The 24,428-nt window shown below is 50.8% G+C and overlaps 1 protein-coding gene across 1 annotated transcript in view; it reads right to left on the reverse strand.

Moving 5' to 3' along the window:
* The window catches only part of GNAO1 (G protein subunit alpha o1), a 156,993-nt gene that overhangs the window by 3,503 nt on the left and 129,062 nt on the right, over positions 1–24,428 (reverse strand). Inside the window, 6 exon segments of the mRNA XM_075576885.1 lie at positions 2,882–3,035; positions 5,531–5,660; positions 8,023–8,151; positions 16,535–16,613; positions 16,616–16,633; positions 16,636–16,693. Coding sequence (XP_075433000.1) covers positions 2,882–3,035; positions 5,531–5,660; positions 8,023–8,151; positions 16,535–16,613; positions 16,616–16,633; positions 16,636–16,693 — 568 coding nt within the window.

Raw genomic sequence — 24,428 nt, forward strand, 5'->3', positions numbered from 1 at the left:
GTGCATGTATATACCTGCCGCTATCTGTATACCTGTGCGCATGTATATACCTGCCGCTATCTGTATACCTGTGCGCATGTATATACCTGCCGCTATCTGTATACCTGTGCGCATGTATATACCTGCCGCTATCTGTATACCTGTGCGCATGTATATACCTGCCGCTATCTGTATACCTGTGCGCATGTATATACCTGCCGCTATCTGTATACCTGTGCGCATGTATATACCTGCCGCTATCTGTATACCTGTGTGCATGTATATACCTGCCGCTATCTCTATACCTGTGCGCATGTATATACCTGCCGCTATCTGTATACCTGTGCGCATGTATATACCTGCCGCTATCTGTATACCTGTGCGCATGTATATACCTGCCCCTATCTGTATACCTGTGCGCATGTATATACCTGCCGCTATCTGTATACCTGTGTGCATGTATATACCTGCCGCTATCTGTACACATGTGCGCATGTATATACCTGCCGCTATCTGTATACCTGTGCGCATGTATATACCTGCCGCTATCTGTACACATGTGCGCATGTATATACCTGCCGCTATCTGTATACCTGTGCGCATGTATATACCTGCCCCTATCTGTATACCTGTGCGCATGTATATACCTGCCGCTATCTGTATACCTGTGTGCATGTATATACCTACCGCTATCTGTATACCTGTGCCCATGTATATACCTGCCGCTATCTGTATACCTGTGTGCATGTATATACCTGCTGCTATCTGTATACCTGTGTGCATGTATATTCCTGCCCGCTATCTGTATACCTGTGTGCATGTATATACCTGCCGCTATCTGTACACATGTGCGCATGTATATACCTGCCGCTATTTGTACACATGTGCGCATGTATATACCTGCCGCTATCTGTATACCTGTGTGCATGTATATACCTGCCGCTATTTGTACACATGTGCGCATGTATATACCTGCTGCTATCTGTATACCTGTGTGCATGTATATACCTGCCGCTATCTGTATACCTGTGTGCATGTATATACCTGCCGCTATCTGTACACATGTGCGCATGTATATACCTGCCGCTATCTGTATACCTGTGTGCATGTATATACCTAACGCTATCTGTATACCTGTGCACATGTATATACCTGCTGCTATCTGTATACCTGTGCACATGTATATACCTGCTGCTATCTGTATACCTTTGTGCATGTATATACCTGCTGCTATCTGTATACCTGTGCGCATGTATATACCTAACGCTATCTGTACACATGTGCGCATGTATATACCTGCCGCTATCTGTATACCTGTGCGCATGTATATACCTGACCCTATCTGTACAAATGTGCGCATGTATATACCTGCCGCTATCTGTATACCTGTGCGCATGTATATACCTGCCGCTATTTGTACACATGTGCGCATGTATATACCTGCCGCTATCTATATACCTGTGCGCATGTATATACCTGCCGCTATTTGTATATCTGTGCGCATGTATATACCTGCCACTATCTGTATACCTGTGCACATGTATATACCTGCCGCTATCTGTATACCTGGTTGCATGTATATACCTGCCACTATCTGTATACCTGTGCGCATGTATATACCTGCCACTATCTGTATACCTGGTTGCATGTATATACCTGCCACTATCTATATACCTGTACGCATGTATATACCTGCCGCTATCTCTATACCTGTGTGCATGTATATACCTGCCGCTATCTGTATACCTGAGCGCATGTATATACCTGCCACTATCTGTATACCTGTACGCATGTATATACCTGCCGCTATCTGTATACCTGTGCGCATGTATATACCTGCCGCTATCTGTATACCTGTGCGCATGTATATACCTGCCGCTATCTGTACACATGTGCGCATGTATATACCTGCCACTATCTGTATACCTGAGCACATGTATATACCTGTCTCTATCTGTATACCTGTGCATATGTATATACCTGCCACTATCTGTATACCTTGTTGCATGTATATACCTGCTGCTATCTGTATACCTGTGCACATGTATATACCTGCCGCTATCTGTACACATGTGCGCATGTATATACCTCCCACTATGTGTATACCTGTGCGCATATATATATATACCTGCCACTATCTGTATACCTGTGCGCATGTATATACCTGCTGCTATTTGTATATCTGTGCGCATGTATATACCTGCCACTATCTGTATACCTGTGCACATGTATATACCTGTCGCTATCTGTATACCTGGTTGCATGTATATACCTGCCACTATCTGTATACCTGTGCGCATGTATATACCTGCCACTATCTGTATACCTGGTTGCATGTATATACCTGCCACTATCTGTATACCTGTGCGCATGTATATACCTGCCGCTATCTGTATACCTGAGCGCATGTATATACCTGCCACTATCTGTATACCTGAGCGCATGTATATACCTGCCACTATCTGTATACCTGTACGCATGTATATACCTGCCACTATCTGTATACCTGTGCGCATGTATATACCTGCCGCTATCTGTATACCTGTGCACATGTATATACCTGCCCCTATCTGTATACCTGTGCGCATGTATATACCTGCCACTATCTGTATACCTGTGCGCATGTATATACCTGCCACTATCTGTATACCTGGTTGCATGTATATACCTGCCACTATCTGTATACCTGAGCGCATGTATATACCTGCCACTATCTGTATACCTGAGCGCATGTATATACCTGCCACTATCTGTATACCTGTACGCATGTATATACCTGCCACTATCTGTATACCTGTGCGCATGTATATACCTGCCGCTATCTGTATACCTGTGCACATGTATATACCTGCCACTATCTGTATACCTGTGCGCATGTATATACCTGCCCCTATCTGTATACCTGTGTACTCCAGGAAGCAGAGAGTGAGCGGGGAGCAGGTGATCTTCTCTTCGAAGATATCTTTCTTATTGAGGAAGAGGATGATGGACGTCTCCGTGAACCACTTATTATTACAGATGGAATCAAACAGCTTGAGGGATTCGTGCATCCGGTTCTGCAACAGAACAAGAGGCGCACATCACAGGAGCTCGGAGCAGAGTCCACATCAGGCACGCAAACTACAAACACACACATCAGTACTGAGTACACAGGACATATGTGGAGTATTTGCGGTCACGGCATCCTTTGTAGGATGGAATTATTTGATAGACATGCAACTGTGTCCTAACTATTAAACCCACACAGCCCCCAGCTCCCGATACTCCACATATGAGGGACACAGCACCACTTTCAGGAGCTTTTAATACACGTCACAGTCACGTTGCTGGCTAGTTTCTACAATGACAGAGGAGCGGGACACTCATAGGCACAGGATGGGATGATGGGAGCGCCTTCACGTGGCTGAATTTCTAAAGAGCCCTTTATTGGAGATTTCCAGCTCGGATCATGCACCATGCGATGACTAATGTTACCCTTGTATGAGATGGGGGTCATGCAGATTCTCACTCATTTATGTCGGACACATTAACCCGGGACGGGTGAGGTCCTGGAATTAATGTGAGTTGGAAGCCGCCAGTGGAGCGATGACCTTGGACAGACCTTGTCATGAGCTTTTGGTTGTGTTTTGGTCACTTTTGCTTTGCCGAGGCTCAAACACAGGAGGCAAGTACATAGCAGCTCGGTGGCACGTTAGCAGCTCGTGTGACAGCAAGAAAGGAAGCCGCCTGAGCGTGAACACACAGGTTAGAAGTCATGCAGACAAACCAAACCAGGGGCAGGGGACACACGGCTTTAGGATGTGCGTGTTTCGCCAGACGTCACGGGAAAAGCTCAGCCCATGACAAGATCATCCAGCCAAGTCCCAACTCACTGCTGCTTCCAACTCTTTGTGGTCTTTAAGATGAAACTTCATACCTGCCGAATTTGGAGGGTCCCTCAATATCTGTTGGATATGTGGCCTTTGTTAGAAAGGGTCGGACGGCAGAGGAAGGAAAGTTGTGAAGTGCTGAAGGCGCAGAGATGTTTGGAGAGGGAGGTCTGCAGACACCTCCCCAGCAGGACTAGGACAGCAGAGAGCGAGTGAACAGAAGAACGAAGCAAACACAGAGAGTCCTGTGGCACTGGTCACACCAGGACAGGTCACACCTTGTGGTTAGTGCTGAAACCCCTCGGTAGGCAGGAACCTGCAACTCTCTGCCACGAATGCTTTGATACACTCGGCAAATGAACGCGTTGCAGTTCAGGGGTTAAACGGAGCACGTTAGAAGCATGTTAAGTAACAGGAGGCGTGCAGGACAGACACGGACAGGATCACGTCATGTTTCGGATGTATACATGAAAATAGCTTTTTAGGTAAAACGTTACAAATACAGAGGCTAAATTAGCTCACACCCAAAATAAGCAGAAATATTAAGGTAAAAACCCAGCATACAACAACCTTTAGTATTCAAACCATTAGTAGCAAGTGCTCGATCAATATTTATTCTCACACACTTTTGTCACATCAAACAATTTCCATGTGTAGCAGGATAACAGTCCTGCTGCTCCAGGGATGAAGGGGTTACTGCACCCCACAGAACAGAGGCACATTTATCAGGGGTCCCTGTAAGGCTCAGATATCTATTGCCCCCACAGTGTACAAGCCACAGATGAGAGAAAACCGCAGAGGAGCACACGAATCCCGGGTGCGCAGAATGTCTGCCCCTAGAGTCTCTGTGATAAACCTGGCAGAGGCCATCAGATAAGGCACCGAATCCGTTCCCACAATAATAGCTCAAACAGGAGCACACATGTAAAGCACACGAACATGGCATAGATCAAATGTTCAGGAGTTCTGGGATATTCACTTGTAGCGAGTGTCAGGGAGGTCACGGGAGGGACCCGCGTGTCAGGGGAGGTCACGGGAGGGATCCGCATGTCAGGGGAGGTCACGGGAGGGATCCGCATGTCAGGGGAGGCCACAGGAGGGGAAGGGGGTGTGGGTCAGTACGAGAAGCAGGGGCAAGGAACTCAGTACGGGCAGCCGGAGGTCAGTATGGGCAGCGGGGTTGGGAGGTCAGCACGGGCGGTGGGGGTCTGTATGGGCAGCAGGGGGTGGGAGGTCAGTACGGGCAGCGGGGGGTCAGTACGGGCAGCAGGGGGTGGGAGGTCAGTATGGGCAGCGGGGGGTGGGAGGTTAGTACGGGCAGCGGGGGGTGGGAGGCCAGTACGGGCAGCGGAGGGTGGGAGGCCAGTACGGGCAGCGGGGGGTGGGAGGTCAGTACGGGCAGCGGGGGGGGGGGAGGCCAGTACGGGCAGCGGGGGGTGGGAGGTCAGTACGGCAGCAGGGGTCAGTATGGGAAGTGGGGGGTCAGTATTGGCAGTGGGGGGTGGGAGGCCAGTATGGGCAGCGGGGCGTGGGAGGTCAGTACGGGCAGCAGGGGTCAGTATGGGAAGTGGGGGGTCAGTATTGGCAGTGGGGGGTGGGAGGTCAGTATGGGCAGCGGTGGTGGGAGGTCAGTATTGGCAGTGGGGGGTCAGTATGGGCAGTGGGGGGTAAATCACACTCACCGTGGTCTCATCTTCGTGAAGAACCTGATCATACCCGCTCAGTGCCACGCAGAATATGATGGCAGTGACGTCCTCAAAACAGTGGATCCACTTCTTACGTTCTGACCGCTGCCCTCCCACGTCAAACAGCCTGAGGGGACAGCGAGAGGCGCCCGCGGCGACATGAGAGGGAGGTAACGTAACCACATGGGATTCATTCAGGGTTACAGTTATGCCAGGGACAGTCACAAAAAGATACTTTAAGGAACTTCGTGTAACTGGCTTCCGTGAGACGATTTGTCTTCTCGTGTTCGCGGTCTCCATCGGGCGAAGCTTTCGTCACTTGCAGAAGTTTTCATGTTTATTAGGGCCTCATAGTGCAAATTTGGGATAAGCGAGTGACGTGTATATTTATATAAGGTACGCACTGTTTTACTATTAGTTACAATCTTGCAATAACAATCCAGGGAACGGAATATAGATTGGAGTTATCCTATCACACACGGCCCAAAGATGCAACATTGCAGTACTCCCCCCTCTGTACTGCGCTCCGCAATATGGTGGCATCTGAGCAACAGATAACTGGGAGACTTGTGACACAAAATTAACATCTGACCACTGGGGGGGGGGGGGGGAAGGAGGGTGTGGGAGGGGGGAAGGGGGTAGAGAGAGGGAGAAGAAGGGAGTAGAGAGGGAGAAGAAGGGGGGAGAAGGGGGGAGAAAGGGGGAGAAGGGGGTAGGGAAATGGGGAAGGGGAGGGGGGATGGGGTGAGAGGTGGAGGGGGGGAGGAGGTAGCAGGGGAGGGGTTAGGGAGGGTGAAAGGGGGGCGGTTACCTAGAGCAGAAATTAATGGGGTTCAGCTGCGGAGGAATCCCGGGAAACAGTGGGTCCTCGGAGAAGCAATTAACGGGGTTCAGTTATGGAGGTAAGTATCTCTGGAAGAAGGGGCTCCCCGGAGTGGAAATTAACGGGGTTCAGTTATGGAGGTAAGTATCTCGGGAAGCAGGGGCTCCCCGGAGTGGAAATTAACAGGGTTCAGGTATAGAGGTAAGTATCTCGGGAAGCAGGGGCTCCCGGAGTGGAAATTAACGGGGTTCAGATATGGAGGTAAGTATCTCGAGAAGCAGGGGCTCCCCGGAGTGGAAATTAACGGGGTTCAGGTATAGAGGTAAGTATCTCGGGAAGCAGGGGCTCCCCGGAAAGGGAAATTAACGGGGTTCAGGTATAGAGGTAAGTATCTCGGGAAGCAGGGGCTCCCCGGAGTGGAAGAAAAAGAAAACACAAGAGCGCACCAAAATAAGAGAAATGAAGTGTATTACAAACAATAAACAATAGTAACCACTTACATGAATAAAAACTTTAATAATCCCCGGTCTCGATCGTAACTTCTTTAGTAGGGCATCAAATAGGGTGAGCAGGGGCAGGGTCAATCCTCAGAAACCAGTCCAATGGTACCAATGACTAAACAACCAATTGAATTGGTACCAACAAATGACGAATTTGGATAGACATATAAAGAACCCCAGACAGGTGCCCCTGATATCGCCTGATGAAGTATACTTTCGTATACGAAACGCGTCGCGAATGGTGTTGCTGGCTTATATTCAAGTCATAGCCAGTATACACACAAGTGGTTTTTATTCCCATCACGATCGCAAAACTGAAACGTACAGGCATCTCAAGGACAGTTACAGGGGGCTTCATTTCCTGCGCATGCGCGCTACGCAGTACATCACGCTGACACTCGTGGAGGTCTGACAGCGTTACAGCTCTACATAGATAGCCCCAGCGCGCGGGACTGGTTTCTGAGGATTGACACTGCCCCCGCACACCCTATTTGATGCCCTACTAAAGAAGTTACGATCGAGACCGGGGATTATTAAAGTTTTTATTCATGTAAGTGGTTACTATTGTTTATTGTTTGTAATACGCTTTATTTCTCTCATTTTCGTGCGCCCTTGTGTTCTCTTTTTTCTTGGAACTTGCATCGCCGTCGGAGTTCTCCGTTGGGATCCATCTTGGAGGTGGGGGAAGACACCTTGAACAACAGGAGCAGCAAAAGATCAGAGAGGAACTATCATTCCACACCCTTAAAGAGCAAGAGCGCGGACTGGACACTTTTTTACTGGCTCCCCGGAGTGGAAATTAACGGGGTTCAGATATGGAGGTACGTATCTCGGGAAGCAGGGGCTCCCCGGAGTGGAAATTAACGGGGTTCATCCCTATATTAAAAAGAAAAAGTCAGGAAATGCTGCTGTAAGTATCTCACCCCTGAGAGCTGCATTAATACAGAGGCTGAACCCCCCCCCCCCCCCCCCGAGTCCTTCCAATGTCACACACATACACCCCCCTGAACCCTCAACTCCTTCACTGCCAAGAGGGGCCAGCAATGCATTGTTCCATGTTAACGTCAGCGCGAGATGGGGGCGTGAAACCCTCCGAGACGCAGGTAAACCCAACGCAGCGACATGTAAACGGGCCGGGAAGTAGAGCAGGACGGAGTCTCACTCACCTGAAGTGGAGGTTTTTGAAGGTGAAGTGAGTTTCTACAATGCCGGTTGTCTTGACTCTGGTCCGCAGAATATCCTGCTCCGTGGGCTGGTAGTCAGGGGCTCCGATCCGATCTAAGCTGTCTAGGTAGCTAAAAAAAACATAGCAAAGTCCAATCAGAACCGCTCCTCGTGAAGAGCAGAAAGACGCCGGGTCGAGGAGGCATTTACAAGGGGATCTGTTCCAGGCATTAAATAAATGTCCTAAAATACAATCATAACGCAGAGCAAAGATCATGAAAATCCTGCGGCATTGTGACCATTAATTAGATACTCAAAGCGCATTAGTAATTAAACTTCTAACAAAAACCTCGCCAGAACCCGAAATATAAAAGGTATACCCCCCCAGCACAGATTCAATAAGCTCCTGACTGAAACCAGGTGACAAGCGTCTGATCCCCAGCACTCAGGGGCTGATATTGCTCATTGAAATGGGAAATGACTGAATGCTTTGCATCGTGTACAGAACACTTTGTATTCATTTCATGGCAGCTACAGGTTAAGAAGTGCCCAGTCCTAGAAACACAGAATGGAACACGTCTGAATACAGAAGATATATACTGTATATAGATATATATATATATATATATATATATATATATATATATCTCGAAAGCTTGTCCTATGACATAAATTGTTAGTCCAAATAAAAAAGGTATCACCTAATACTGAAGTACTTGTTTATTCTGCACTATCGCAACTGGACTAACACGGCTATTTCCGTTTTATATATGTATATCTCTATATCTATGTCTATCTATATCTATATATATGTATCTATATCTATATGTAACGCAGACCTTAAGCGAGGCGCACAGTTATGCATCTTTTCCCCACCCTCCCATCCCTAGAAATGCATTGTCATGTCTAGCCATAGCTGCAAGTTTATGTCACCAGCTCCATCATTACAGCTTAGGCTGAATGGTCCTGCCTGCCAATTTAGGGGGGCCGGGAAATGCAAAGGCGCCAACTTCTGCGGACGGGCCTGTGGTTAAGTCCCCGGAGGAGATTGGGCAACTACCCAAGTCTTAGGAAGCTGGTCGCCAACTTATGCGGTTAGGCACATGCTGTCAAAAAGGGGGGACTGAGAGTGGAGCATTCCCGAGCGGGGCAGCATGAGATCAGCTGGACACAGCGCAAGGGTCTCCCACCATACTGCGGTGGTGTAAGACCAGCCAGACACAGCGTAAGGGTCTCCAGCTATACTACTTGTAGGACGCATGGGGTCGTCTGCATACAGGGCGGGCTAGCTGACCGTTAACTTTTCAATGTTCTTAAAGAAATAAAGCTGTGACCCTTATTTTACTTCAAATAACTGTGTTGACTCAGCTTGTCGGTGGGGGGGGGGGGGGAGAAATCAACGTGTCGGCCTCTATATAGGTACACATTTCTTACCGTCCTTTATCTTTCTCCTAGTCCCTCCATGGCAGTACACACGTTGGGGTTAATGGTCCTCCTCCTGGGTGGTAGGACCGCCTTTGCCAACACGGATAACAAGGCTCCTCCCACCTCAGATGCCCCAGTCATACGTTTAGCCAAACTGCATAGGCTTTCCTCAAACTCTATTACATCGTAGAGAACAAATAATATTCAGAAAGACCTCTTCGGGGCGGGAAAGTGTGTACTGTCACGGAGGGAATAACCAGTTGGGCGGCACACTAACCCTCCGCGGGGGCAATTTAACTTATTATTCATTAACATTCAAGGCATATGTATAGAGAATACCAGACTAGACTTTAAAGAGTGTTAATACTTTATTTGACAGTACATATATGTACATTGATTTAATAAAGGTTACTTTTTATTGATCATTCATCAATTCACTGTACATTCTGTACATAGCGGTGTGCACCAGACATAGGAGTTTTTTGTCAGTGTGTATCACCACACCTCATTTTGCACTCAACTATCTCCTCGGTAGAACCCCCGGTACGATTATTTGGTGGAGCGAGGTCTCTGTTATCTCTGTCATGGAGGGACTCAGAGAAAGGTATACATTTCTTACCGTTATTTATCTTTCTCTGTCGTCCTTCACGTGACAGGACACACGATGGGGCTATAGCAAAGCAATCTCAATTAAGGGTGGGTAGAGCGTGGAATGATGGCTTGTAAAACCTTTCTTCCAAATCTAGTTTCCTCTGAGGCCGACAAATCTAACTTATAATGCCTAATTCATGTATTCCACGAAGACCATATAGCAGGCTTACATGTCTTCTGCTGAGGCAAGGGCCACGTTGGCACATGTAGTAGCTATGGCTCTAATAGAATGTCTTACTTATTAATGAACAATCCAGATGTTTTAAGTTATAAGACTCCAGGATGCATAATTTGACCCATCTAGCGATGGAAGATATATGGGCAGAAGAGACCAAGCTTCTGTCCAAGGCAGCAGCTCTCTGGAAACCTCTTAATGCTTGCGCACTTTTTGTGGCTTCTTGTTTGTTCAGGTAAGCCACTGCAGTGGTGTTGTCCGAAATTAGTCGGAGAGCTGTTCCTTGCAGTAGAGGAGAGAAGTGGATTTTTGCCTTGAAGATTGCTCAGATCTCCAGAACATTTACTGGCAGAGAGCTTTCTACGACCGACCATTTCCCTTGAGAGAAGTATTTCTCAAGAAGGGCACCAAAACCTGTTAGGCTGGTATCAGTAAAGACTGTGTGCCAGGTTCTGATCTCTAGGTCTTTGTCTTTCATGAGATTCAGAAAGGCTCGTCCCACCATCTCAAACTCTCTCGGGAAGACAGGTGGATTTTCTGCGAATTATTCTGTTGGGATCTTTGTCCCAACCTTGAAGAAAATGTCTTAGGTGGCCTGATATGAAATGTATGGCCAAGGTGAAGAGGCCCAGTACCCATGTATACTGGCCTGTTGACACAGGATAACTTTAACAAAGCTCTTGCTACTCTGGAAATCTTGAGTTCTTTCTCGTGACGAAAAACTACTTTGCCTATTTGGATATTCAACTGGATTTCCAGGAACCTCCGGTTCATGGAAAAGAACAGTGAGCTCTTTTCCATGTTCATAAGCCATCCAACTCCTTTAAGTTCTTACAGAATTACCTTCGTCTTCATCACAAAATCTCCAATACCTTTGATGGGATATCGTTATAGGGATATGTAGATATGCATCCTTTAGATCTACTGACGCTAGAACATCCCCGGGTTGAAGAGCGTTGAGAATGGACTTAAGGGATTCCATCTGGATGGGGATGACCCTTAAACTGGTTGACAAACTTTAGGTCTAGAACAGGACGGAATTCCCCTGACGCCTTAGAGACCATAAATAAATTGGAATAAATTCCTTTCCCTTCTTGGTCTCGAAGGACCCTGTGAAATACAGTAACGTTTGTTGACATATCTTGTGAAAAGCTTTTAGAGCTAGTTATTTTGTCCCACTGTCATGAGAGAGAGGATTTGGCCCGGGATTAAAGGGGTTACACCTCATTTGGCCACCCTCTACTCTCACATGGGAAGCAAGGGGTTAACTGGACTGGGGTCCAGTAATGTGTTTTTGCCTTGCTTCAGCCATCCAACTGTTTATTCCCCTGTATAAATGTATTGTTTCTGTGCCAGTGTCTGCACCACACACACACTGGGGCTTAAGGGGTTAATGAGCTACAGTTTAGGAAAATACATATATGTGTGGTGTCTTTTCAGAAATATCTGGGCTTCAAAAGGCTTGATTGAAGTTGGGTGTGAAAAGTACAGAGGGGGTGTAGTGTACAGTATGTTAATACCTAATTGGCAGACCAAGGGTATATTGCTGGTAGAGAAAGCTAGGCCCATGTCTGGAGCATTGGGTGTCAAATCTAGCACCTGTGACAAATGTTCTCTACACACGAGTCCCTGCTTCAAAGGATTTACTGACAAGGGGTTATGGGGGCCAGGGGTGCGGTTACCCAAGGAGATATCAGAATGAGTGACCTTATTAAATATAACAATATTATGAGATGTCCTCGGCTGAACGTGCTAAAAGCTACATATGTGTATTCGTGGGACTGATTCGCACATAAAGATTACAGACACATGATGTCTAGCAGGTACTAAGAGACAGATATTAATATCTCTCTTAATTTTAGTATTACACGGTAATATTTAGTCTTATTGGGAGCGTCATGCGTGCCGGAATGTATTAATATGTCTCGCGTGCCAGTAAGTACTACTGAACTGAAGTTATGAAGTTATTTAGATAGGAAAAGCAGTTTTTAAACGTCCTTGGGTGGGAGGAGTTTTACTCTGGGGTAAGCCTGTCAACCTCACCACTGATTTATGAGAGGGGCTGGGTTTAGGTTGTGTTCAATGGGAAATAATTGTATAAGAACCAGGCTCAGCCTATGGCTATTGTCTTTCGTGTCTTGGTGATTTTGAAGATTGCTGTATGAACTGCTAATCAAGATTCGTGATTATTTCATAATTCCATCTTAAGGAAGTGCCTATTTTGTCTGTTATTTGTATAATCTCGAGTGTTCACCTTTTTCAAGGAATAAATTATATTTTATTATATCTAAGCCTCGTTCAGTTCAACCCAGTTATATTTTTGGTGTGTATTATTAATAGCCTGTCACAAAGTTACCGTCACACCCACTGTTTGGGGAGCATTGAGATAACAGAACGGTTCACGTAAGGAATCTTCTTGAATTCAAACGCATAGCTGTCTTTGATGATCGGTAATACCCCAGTGTCTGTTGTGATGTAGGCCCACTGATCCCTCAAAAGAGATTCTTCCACTTATTGTGCGAAGATCCCAGGGACAGGATCTGCTGACCTTCAGGAAGAAGGATCTTTAACGAAGGGTCGGCCGGTGCTAGGCTTGTTCTTCCCCATAGCATCTCAACACCGATAAGGTTGAAAATTATGCTTGGGGTATGATTTTACGGGCCTGTAATCTCAGGAGCATCTATCTGGATAAGAACACCCGAAACCCTTTGATCTTCTATCTTGATCTCCTTCCTCTTTCACCTGAGGTCTTAGTAACCATAGTATCTAGTACCTCACCGAACAATGTGTCACCAAAGAAGTGAAGAGAAAGAAGTCTATTCTAAAAAAAAAAGTATCAGCGGACCAAGATCGTAACCACAGAGATGTTCTGGCCAAAACTGCTAGAGCTGAGGACTTGGCCGTTAGCCTGATGATGTCAAATGAAACATCTCACATAAAATCGATGGCTTCCTTGATAGGAGAACAATCCTTAAGGATTCTGTCTGTTCACACCCAACTCAAGTTGTTCCTCTATCTGGCCCAGCCATAATTTCATGATACGGCCCATGTATGCCATAGATATCATAGGCTTAAAAGTTGTTCCAATATTTGAATACTGTGATTGGAGTACTGACACCACCTTCTTATCTATAGTATTCTGGAAGGAACAATGCTCCAGACAAATCTTTGTCTGCCTTGCAATTCTGGCAATAGCCAAATGTACATTATGGGGAAGTTCCCCCTGATTGGTATCTTGATCAGAGAAGGGATACATTATTTCAAAATGCTTTGCGATTGAAACCTGCTTGTCTGGATGTAATCTTTTCCTATGAATGATATCTCTGACTACTTGGCGAACAGGAAAACTGCACTTTTTGTGGCTTCTTGTTTGTTCAGGTGAGCCACTGCAGTGGCGTTGTCCGAAATTACTCTGAGAGCTGTTCCTTGCAGTAGAGGAGAGAAGTGGATTTTTGCCTTAAATACTGCTCAGATCTCCAGAACATTTACTAGCAGAGTACTTTCTATGACAGACCATTTCCCTTGAGAGAAGCATTTCTCAAGAAGGGCACCTAAACCTGTTAGGCTGGTATCAGTAAAGATTGATCTTCAGTGTTAAGGTCCTGTCTGACCGCCTCGATGTCCATAGTGTCTCATCCCCTTAATGAGCTTCTCCACAATTGACACGTTGACATGTTCTAGGATTTCTGCTGCCTCTGTATTGTCTTCAGATGTGGATTGTTGCCAGTCAGAGCAATAGGTGCCTTGCATATCAGCCTGCAGAAGGGTATCTTAATCTCTTATGAGACATGCCCTTGTCCGACAGCCTCACAGGTCTCCAAGACTGAAGATGTTAGCCATGAGAAAAACTAATTCATCTGAGAGAGACTTAATGCAGGTGGGACAAGCCCTCTTAGGATAATTAGTAGGCAATTTGGCTTCACATAAGGTACAGTGCTTAGATTTAGGCTGTCGCCTTTTTAGGCTATGGCCCAACCGGAAACTGGCACCAGAGGCTGACCTTCCTTCCCCCTTCAGGGATCCAGCTGGTTCGTCAGAGCAGGCAGGGCTGCATTAGAGACTCAGACCTGTTCAGTGGCTCTGTCCAGACGATTTGTACAGCATCAGAGTCGGAAGGGACCAAGCTTCAGAGGTAGCTCAGACCTCGATCAGGGGATCCAACCGGTTTTGCGTGGCCAGGACTGGCCAAGACCTAGCTCCAGTAGGATGCATTTCAGACATCTATTGGAGGATGGAATATGGGTGGGACCAGCACGCCAGTAGCCCCCCTATAACCCCAAAAGTTTCTCATGTATATGGGAGGGGGGGGGGGGGATCCAGCACGCCGGGAGCCTCCCTGTAACCCCAATTCTTTCCTGTACATGGGGGAGACCTGCACGCTGGGAACCCTCCTGTACCCCCAACCCTTTCTCCTGTATATGGGGGGCTTGCACGCCGGGAGAGCCTCCCTGTAACCCCAATTCTTTCCAGTACATGGGGGGGGGGACCTGCACACTGGGAACCCCCTGTAACCCAATCCTTTCTCCTGTATATCGGGGGGGGGGGGGGCGGCAGCATACCGGGAGCCCCCCTGTAACCCAAATCTTTTCCTGTATATGGGGGGTCCAGAACACCAGGAGTCCTCCTGGATCGGAAGTGGGAGGAGCCTTTGTATCCGCTTTGGCAAAGGCGGTGCTACCGTGCAGGAGGAGGGCATAAATCCCCATTGTGTGTTCTGCCATGGGGGACAACAGAGAAACACACATAATATAAAGCACCGAAACACACACACACGCACACACGCACGCACGCACGAATACACAAATGCGTGTGCACCCGTCCGCACGGCCGCCCACCAATACCCACATCACACTCAGATGCTTCCTCACACTCACACTGGATACCTATGCACTGATATCCCATATACATATATACACACACACACACACACACCACAAAGATAGCCCACACACACAAGCCCAGACCCCCACCCCCATACATGCACACAGATACCCTACACACACATACTGTACACACACCTCAGATATACCCCCCTACACACGCACACACAGATAACATACACACACAGATAACATACACACACACACACACACATACACACAAGCTTGAGAAAGGACAGAGTGAGGTCCTGAAACGTTGCGCCTGTTATATGTGACTGCCACATGTGGCAAATAAATTCTATTTTTCTACAACCTGGAGAAACATACTACACACACACACACACACACACACACACACACAGATATACACCCCCTCACACACACAGACACACACACACACAGTGGGGGGGGGGAGGGGGTTGGTTGCGGCACAGTATTTGAAAGGTTCCTTTCATGAGCTGTGAGCCGGGCTCCTATCTCTTCAGATTATTAGCATCACAGAGCAGCACAAGTACAATGTCATCTCACGTTGTCATGGTAATCCCAGGGACTGGCGAAGTAACGATGTACCGGGGAGTGTGGGAGGGGCAGAGAGAGAGAGGGGGAGGAGGGGGGGGGAGAGAGGGGAGAGGGAGGAGAAGGAAGGGGTGGAAGATAGAGAGAGGGTGACGAGGGAGGCAGAGAGAGAGAGAGGAAGAGGGAGGAGGGGGGGAGAAAGAGGGAGGATGGGGCAGAGGGAGAGAGGGGGGAGCAGAGAGAGGGCGAGAGAGAGGGAGGAGGGGGGGGGAGAAAGGAGGAGGAGGGAAGAGAGGGAGGGGGGAGAGAAAGAGGGAGGGGGAGACGAGGGGGAGGAGACGGAGGGGGAGGGGACAGAGAGATAGGGGGAGAAAGACTGCAGCTCCAGTGGCTGCCTTTTTGCCTGTAGTGTCGCATAAGAGCGGCTCACCGCAGCAGAGCTACACTCAAGTGTCTACCTATAGTAACCTCCAGCAGAGACGCGTCTGCATCACTCCACCAGAAAGGACTGTTAGAAACAAGAGAGTGAAACGATTCTGAAGACGCTCCAGGCACTGTCGGTTTGTATGCCAGGGCTTCCCTGACGAAGGCCGTGTGAACGAAACGTTGGTCTTCCCTTATGTGAAATAAACACGACTTTGTATTGAGGTACCAATGGAGTGCCTGAAAGGTCTTCAAATCGTACACATTTCAGGTCACTTCTCGTCTGGACGCCCCGGTAACCGCTCTCCTGTACAGTATTTCATTTTTTTAAATATATCTTTAAAAGCATTTAATGTGCATTACCTTCCTTTTTTCAAACAGAAACATGAGTGAAAGCAGACAGATTGCGGTTGGATTGTGTGGTTAGGACATTGAGTAACATACTATTTTGCAGAGTCGTTAAGCTGGTATTCCCGGGACCGGTTGAAGCATTCCTGGATTCCGGAATCCGCCCAGAGTCTATCATGGCGGACAGCAGCTCGGGGAGTAAGGCTCTGTGTCTTCCATACGGCTCACCACGTCACACACCATCTTGGCATCGGCCTGCAACGGACAGAGGGGACAGAGCTATAACACACACGAGAGCAAACCCCAAGCCTGCAGATCCCGATGTGGACATCACAGACACAAGTACAATTTGTGCAACTATTGTACAGCTCTGCGAGGAAGGTGCAGGTTCTAATCTACGGCCGCAGCGAGGAATTCCACGAACCGGGCCATCTCACACACACTACATGCGGGTCGCACACCGCAGACACCTCACGTGGTCTGAGATATTCATGCGTCCCATCAGAATGATGCCAGTGATGCAGACAGAACAGAATCCCCTTATCGCCACGTGAATCCCACCTTGCAAACACTGCGCGTGTGCATGCAGCCTCGGGGGGGGGGGGTCCAATACCAATGGTGAATCAGTGGGGAGGACGGAAAGATCTTACAGAGCCCCTGCATCACATCCGGACTATTACTTCTCGTTTCCCCAGTGAGGGTATTATTTCTGTTATATAAATACACAACAATTCAGGAATAACCCACAGCAAAGTGGTAGAAAAGCGGAGCTGAATGGAAGAGATGCCAGCGAGTGAGATAACTGCCTCCCTGTATAATTAACGCCTCCCGCCTCCAGGCCGAGCCATTTCTGCAGTAACATGAATCAGAGGCAGAGGGTTAGCGCCGGCCGATGTCCTGCGCCCCTCGGTATCCGGCCACAAACTGACCGTCAAGGAATCTGCACTTGCAGCACATACAACACATCAAGTTGTTATTTATCTAGCACAGAAGGCACCACACAGTAACCCACACGGAAACCTCTGATGTTCTGCGGTGGTGTTTACATTCCTTCCGACCACCTTTCCTTTTGGTTGAGATGACCTCACTGACCTATGTGAATAGCTGCACAGGAAGTGACATCACGATGGGTGAACGATGCACAGCGGCCATTTTACTTGCCCTGATGATATGATACAAAGGCCCGGATATATCCAGCAGCGGTAAGGATAACTGGTGGTGTTATCTCCACACATTAGTACATTTCTGGTCAACTAGTATGCAAGTTGGGAGATGACAACTCCAGTTCCCTTACTACTGCTTCATGTATCTGGGCCAAGAAATGTCAGCACAAAGGGGAAGTAAAACCAGAGAGTGATCCAGTCAGGCGTTTCTCAGCGGATTCTCAGGGCAGAGGTTTAGAAGCAATTATTAGACTTGTAGAGACTTTCTACTATATACAGAAGGGACGCTGCATGTAAACATGTATGTACACACGTGTGTACTGTGCAGAAGGGATGTTTCATGTAATCATGTATGTACACACGTGTGTACTGTACAGAAGGGATGTTTCATGTAATCATGTATGTACACGTGTGTACTGTGCAGAAGGGATGTTTCATGTAATCATGTACACACGTGTGTACTGTGCAGAAGGGATGTTTTATGTAATCATGTACACACGTGTGTACTGTGCAGAAGGGATGTTTCATGTAATCATGTATGTACACACGTGTGTACCGTGCTGGGCATCTTATTGTTTATACAAATCATTGTGGTGAGGCTGTTTCACAAATTATCTGTATTCTCCATTGCTCAATCAATTTGAATTAAAACGAGGGTCACTCATCATATGGGGGGGGGGGGAGCAGCTTCATGGTGCTACGAGTCACTATATATGGGGGGGGAGGGAGCAGCAGCAGCTTCATTGTGCTAAGGGCCACTCCTCATGGGGGGGGGGGTGGGGGGGGGTAGCGGTGCAGTTTCATGGTGCTACGGGTCACCCTATATGGGGAGGGGGCAACGGTATCGTTTCATGGTGCTATGGGTCACTATATGAGGAGGGGGCAGCAGTGCAGTTTCATGGTGCTATGGGTCACTATATGGGGAGGGGGCAGCAGTGCAGTTTCATGGTGCTATGGGTCACTTATAACTGCAGCACTCTCTCCCCTCGGCATTGTCATGTGACACTTCTCAGAGACATCTTGATGTCTCATCATGTCAAATATAAACCTCATGTAAAGGCCTCAAACAGTAACTATGAACATCGCCATGGAAACCTGCAGCGTAGAAACAGGCTCCCCATATTCAGGCTCCCGCTGCCCAGGAAGAACGAGGCTCTCCTGAGTGAAGACATCGTTGCAGAGACTAGTGTGTACATCAATCACGGACTCACCTCCCACGTGTCACCATCACGTGAACTGTGACACGCCACCGTCACCATGCACAATAGCACCGGATATACAGAGACCCCAAACACGCACACAGCCGGACATACAGAAACCCCAAACACAGACACACAGCCTGTCATATAGAGACCCCCAAACACACACACAGCCTGATATACAGAGACCCCCAAACACACGCACAGCCTGACATACAAGGACCCCAAACACACGCACAGCCTGATATATATAGACCCCCAAACACGCACAGCCTGACATACAGAGACCCCCAAACACACGCACAGCCTGATATACAGAGACCCTCAAACACACGCACAGCCTGTCATACAGAGACCCCCAAACACACGCACAGCCTGACATACAGAGACCCCCAAACACACGCACAGCCTGACATACAGAGACCCCCAAACACACGCACAGCCTGACATACAGAGACCCCCAAAACACACACAGCCTGATATACAGAGACCCCCAACACACACGCACAGCCTGATATACAGAGACCCCCAAACACACGCACAGCCCGACATACAGAGACCCTCAAACTCACAGAAACACACGCACAGCCTGACATACAGGGACCCACAAACACACACAGCCTGACATACAGAGAACCCCAAACACACGCACAGCCTGACATACAGAGACCCCCAAACACACACAGCCTGACATTCAGAGACCCCCAAACAGACACAGCCTGACATACAGAGACCCCCAAACACACACAGCCTGACATACAGAGACCCCCAAACACACACAGCCTGACATACAGAGACCCCCAAACACACACAGCCTGACATACAGAGACCCCCAAACACACACAGCCTGACATACAGAGACCACCAAACACACACAGCCTGACATACAGAGACCCCCAAACACACACAGCCTGACATACAGAGACCACCAAACACACACAGCCTGACATACAGAGACCCCCAAACACACACAGCCTGACATACAGAGAACCCCAAACACACACAGCCTGACATACAGAGACCCCCAAACACACACAGCCTGACATACAGAGACCCCCAAACACACACACAGCCTGATATACAGAGACCCTCAAACACACGCACAGCCTGTCATACAGAGACCCCCAAACACACGCACAGCCTGATATACAGAGACCCCCAAACACACGCACAGCCCGACATACAGAGACCCTCAAACACACACAGCCTGACATACAGAGAACCCCAAACACACACAGCCTGACATACAGAGACCCCCAAACACACACAGCCTGACATACAGAGACCCCCAAACACACGCAGCCTGACACTCCGCACAGCGAGAATGCCCTATAGAAAGTATAAGGAATATGTAATGATGGGTCAGACATTTCCAGTGTGGTACACGACTTAACCCCTGCAGTACAGTTCATTGTTCTGCAGTACCCCCAGCATGGAAGGTTTTGGGGTTCTGCTTGTTCATATGACAGGAAAACCAGGGAATACATTCTAGTGAGATAATAAGAATGAACAGACAATGAAGGAAGGACACCGTGTCTAACAGAATTTCCCCCAGGACCATGTGAGGTCGGCCAGTCCCTGCGGCCTGACATTCCCATTATACCGGCACTGCCATATAGAATCAGGACTGAGCTGTGGTGTCCTGGAGACACAATGTCAGGAGCCCGAGCAGGGGAAGGTGCCCCTCTCCCACCCGTACCGGCCCCTCTCCCTGCTCTGAACCCGCCATGTTCCAGGAGCAGGGGAAGGTGCCCCTCTCTCACCCGTACCGGCCCCTCTCCCTGCTCTGAACCCACCATGTTCCAGGAGCAGGGGAAGGTGCCCCTCTCTCACCCGTACCGGCCCCTCTCCCTGCTCTGAACCCGCCTTGTTCCACGAGCAGGGGAAGGTGCCCCTCTCTCACCCATACCGGCCCCTCTCCTGCTCTGAACCCGCCATGTTCCAGGAGCAGGGGAAGGTGCCCCTCTCTCACCCGTACCGGCTCCTCTCCCTGCTCTGAACCCGCCATGTTCCAGGAGCAGGGGAAGGTGCCCCTCTCTCACCCGTACCGGCCCCTCTCCCTGCTCTGAACCCACCATGTTCCAGGAGCCCGAGCAGGGGAAGGTGCCCCTCTCTCACCCGTACCGGCTCCTCTCCCTGCTCTGAACCCGCCATGTTCCAGGAGCAGGGGAAGGTGCCCCTCTCTCACCCGTACCGGCTCCTCTCCCTGCTCTGAACCCGCCATGTTCCAGGAGCAGGGGAAGGTGCCCCTCTCTCACCCGTACCGGCCCCTCTCCCTGCTCTGAACCCGCCATGTTCCAGGAGCAGGGGAAGGTGCCCCTCTCTCACCCGTACCGGCCCCTCTCCCTGCTCTGAACCGGCCATGTTCCAGGAGCAGGGGAAGGTGCCCCTCTCTCACCCGTACCGGCCCCTCTCCCTGCTCTGAACCCGCCATGTTCCAGGAGCAGGGGAAGGTGCCCCTATCTCACCCGTACCGGCCCCTCTCCCTGCTCTGAACCCGCCATGTTCCAGGAGCAGGGGAAGGTGTCCCTCTCTCACCCGTACCGGCCCCTCTCCCTGCTCTGAACCCGCCATGTTCCAGGAGCAGGGGAAGGTGCCCCTCTCTCACCCGTACCGGCCCCTCTCCCTGCTCTGAACCCGCCATGTTCCAGGAGCAGGGGAAGGTGCCCCTCTCCCACCCGTACCGACCCCTCTCCCTGCTCTGAGCCCGCCATGTTCCAGGAGCAGGGGAAGGTGCCCCTCTCTCACCCGTACCGGCCCCTCTCCCTGCTCTGAACCCGCCATGTTCCAGGAGCAGGGGAAGGTGCCCCTCTCTCACCCGCACCGGCCCCTCTCCCTGCTCTGAACCCGCCATGTTCCAGGAGCAGGGAAGGCGCCCCTCTCTCACCCGTACCGGCCCCTCTCCCTGCTCTGAACCCGCCATGTTCCAGGAGCAGGGGAAGGTGCCCCTCTCTCACCCGTACCGGCCCCTCTCCCTGCTCTGAACCCGCCATGTTCCAGGAGCAGGGGAAGGTGCCCCTCTCTCACCCGTACCGGCTCTCCCTGCTCTGAACCCGCCATGTTCCAGGAGCCGAGCAGGGGAAGGTGCCCGTCTCTCACCCGTACCGGCCCCTCTCCCTGCTCTGAACCCGCCATGTTCCAGGAGCAGGAGAAGGTGCCCCTCTCTCACCCGTACCGGCCCCTCTCCCTGCTCTGAACCAGCCATGTTCCAGGAGCAGGGGAAGGTGCCCCTATCTCACCCGTACCGGCCCCTCTCCCTGCTCTGAACCCGCCATGTTCCAGGAGCAGGGGAAGGTGCCCCTCTCTCACCCGTACCGGCCCCTCTCCCTGCTCTGAACCCGCCATGTTCCAGGAGCAGGGGAAGGTGCCCCTCTCTCACCCGTACCGGCCCCTCTCCCTGCTCTGAACCCGCCATGTTCCAGGAGCAGGGGAAGGTGCCCCTCTCTCACCCGTACCGGCCCCTCTCCCTGCTCTGAACCCGCCATGTTCCAGGAGCAGGGGAAGGTGCCCCTCTCTCACCCGTACCGGCCCCTCTCCCTGCTCTGAACCCGCCATGTTCCAGGAGCAGGGGAAGGTGCCCCTCTCTCACCCGTACCGGCCCCTCTCCCTGCTCTGAACCCGCCATGTTCCAGGAGCAGGGGAAGATGCCCCTCTCTCACCCGTACCGGCCCCTCTCCCTGCTCTGAACCCGCCATGTTCCAGGAGCAGGGGAAGGTGCCCCTCTCTCACCCGTACCGGCCCCTCTCCCTGCTGTGAACCCGCCATGTTCCAGGAGCCGAGCAGGGGAAGGTGTCCCTCTCTCACCCGTACCGGCCCCTCTCCCTGCTGTGAACCCGCCATGTTCCAGGAGCCCGAGCAGGAGAAGGTGCCCCTCTCTCACCCGTACCGGCCCCTCTCCCTGCTCTGAACCCGCCATGTTCCAGGAGCAGGGGAAGGTGCCCCTCTCTCACCCGTACCGGCTCCTCTCCCTGCTCTGAACCCGCCATGTTCCAGGAGCAGGGGAAGGTGTCCCTCTCTCACCCGTTCCGGCCCCTCTCCCTGCTCTGAACCCGCCATGTTCCAGGAGCAGGGGAAGGTGCCCCTCTCTCACCCGTACCGGCCCCTCTCCCTGCTCTGAACCCGCCATGTTCCAGGAGCAGGGGAAGGTGCCCCTCTCTCACCCGTACCGGCTCCTCTCCCTGCTCTGAACCCGCCATGTTCCAGGAGCAGGGAAGGTGCCCCTCTCTCACCCGTACCGGCTCCTCTCCCTGCTCTGAACCCGCCATGTTCCAGGAGCAGGGGAAGGTGCCCCTCTCTCACCCGTACCGGCCCCTCTCCCTGCTCTGAACCCGCCATGTTCCAGGAGCAGGGGAAGGTGCCCCTCTCTCACCCGTACCGGCCCCTCTCCCTGCTCTGAACCCGCCATGTTCCAGGAGCAGGGGAAGGTGCCCCTCTCTCACCCGTACCGGCCCCTCTCCCTGCTCTGAACCCGCCATGTTCCAGGAGCAGGGGAAGGTGCCCCTCTCTCACCCGTACCGGCTCCTCTCCCTGCTCTGAACCCGCCATGTTCCAGGAGCAGGGGAAGGTGCCCCTCTCTCACCCGTACCGGCCCCTCTCCCTGCTCTGAACCCGCCATGTTCCAGGAGCAGGGGAAGGTGCCCCTCTCTCACCCGTACCGGCCCCTCTCCCTGCTCTGAACCCGCCATGTTCCAGGAGCAGGGGAAGGTGCCCCCTCTCTCACCCGTGCCGGCCCCTCTCCCTGCTCTGAACCCGCCATGTTCCAGGAGCAGGGAAGGTGCCCCTCTCTCACCCGTACCGGCCCCTCTCCCTGCTCTGAACCCGCCATGTTCCAGGAGCCCGAGCAGGGGAAGGTGCCCCTCTCTCACCCGTACCGGCTCCTCTCCCTGCTCTGAACCCGCCATGTTCCAGGAGCAGGGAAGGTGCCCCTCTCTCACCCGTACCGGCTCCTCTCCCTGCTCTGAACCCGCCATGTTCCAGGAGCAGGGGAAGGTGCCCCTCTCTCACCCGTACCGGCCCCTCTCCCTGCTCTGAACTCGCCATGTTCCAGGAGCAGGAGAAGGTGCCCCTCTCTCACCCGTACCGGCTCCTCTCCCTGCTCTGAACCCGCCATGTTCCAGGAGCAGGAGAAGGTGCCCCTCTCTCACCCGTACCGGCTCCTCTCCCTGCTCTGAACCCGCCATGTTCCAGGAGCCGAGCAGGGGAAGGTGTCCCTCTCTCACCCGTACCGGCCCCTCTCCCTGCTCTGAACCCGCCATGTTCCAGGAGCTTCCAACCTCTGAAACCCCCAGTTCTACGTTAAAATGAAGCACCGATCGCACACAGGAAAAGACGATCACAATGAGAGCACAGGTTTCTGCAGCTTGTGAGACAGGAGGGATTGTACATCACACAGTATATCTGCACCGTGTGTAGGGGTGCCAGGTGGCTTCTCCGAAAATACTGGACTCAATGGTGAAAGGTGCGTCAGGTCACTATGTTCAGGGAAGTAATACCGGACACATACATGTCCAGTATTACAGCACCTCCCATGTATTACTGGACAGAGTGTCCAAATACAGGACAGTCCAGTTCAATACCGGACACCTGGCAACCCTAACCGTGTGCAAACAGGGAGTCAAGAGAACATCA

The sequence above is a fragment of the Ascaphus truei genome, chromosome 19 (assembly GCF_040206685.1).
Source record: "Ascaphus truei isolate aAscTru1 chromosome 19, aAscTru1.hap1, whole genome shotgun sequence".
Classification (NCBI taxonomy): Eukaryota; Metazoa; Chordata; class Amphibia; order Anura; family Ascaphidae; genus Ascaphus; species Ascaphus truei.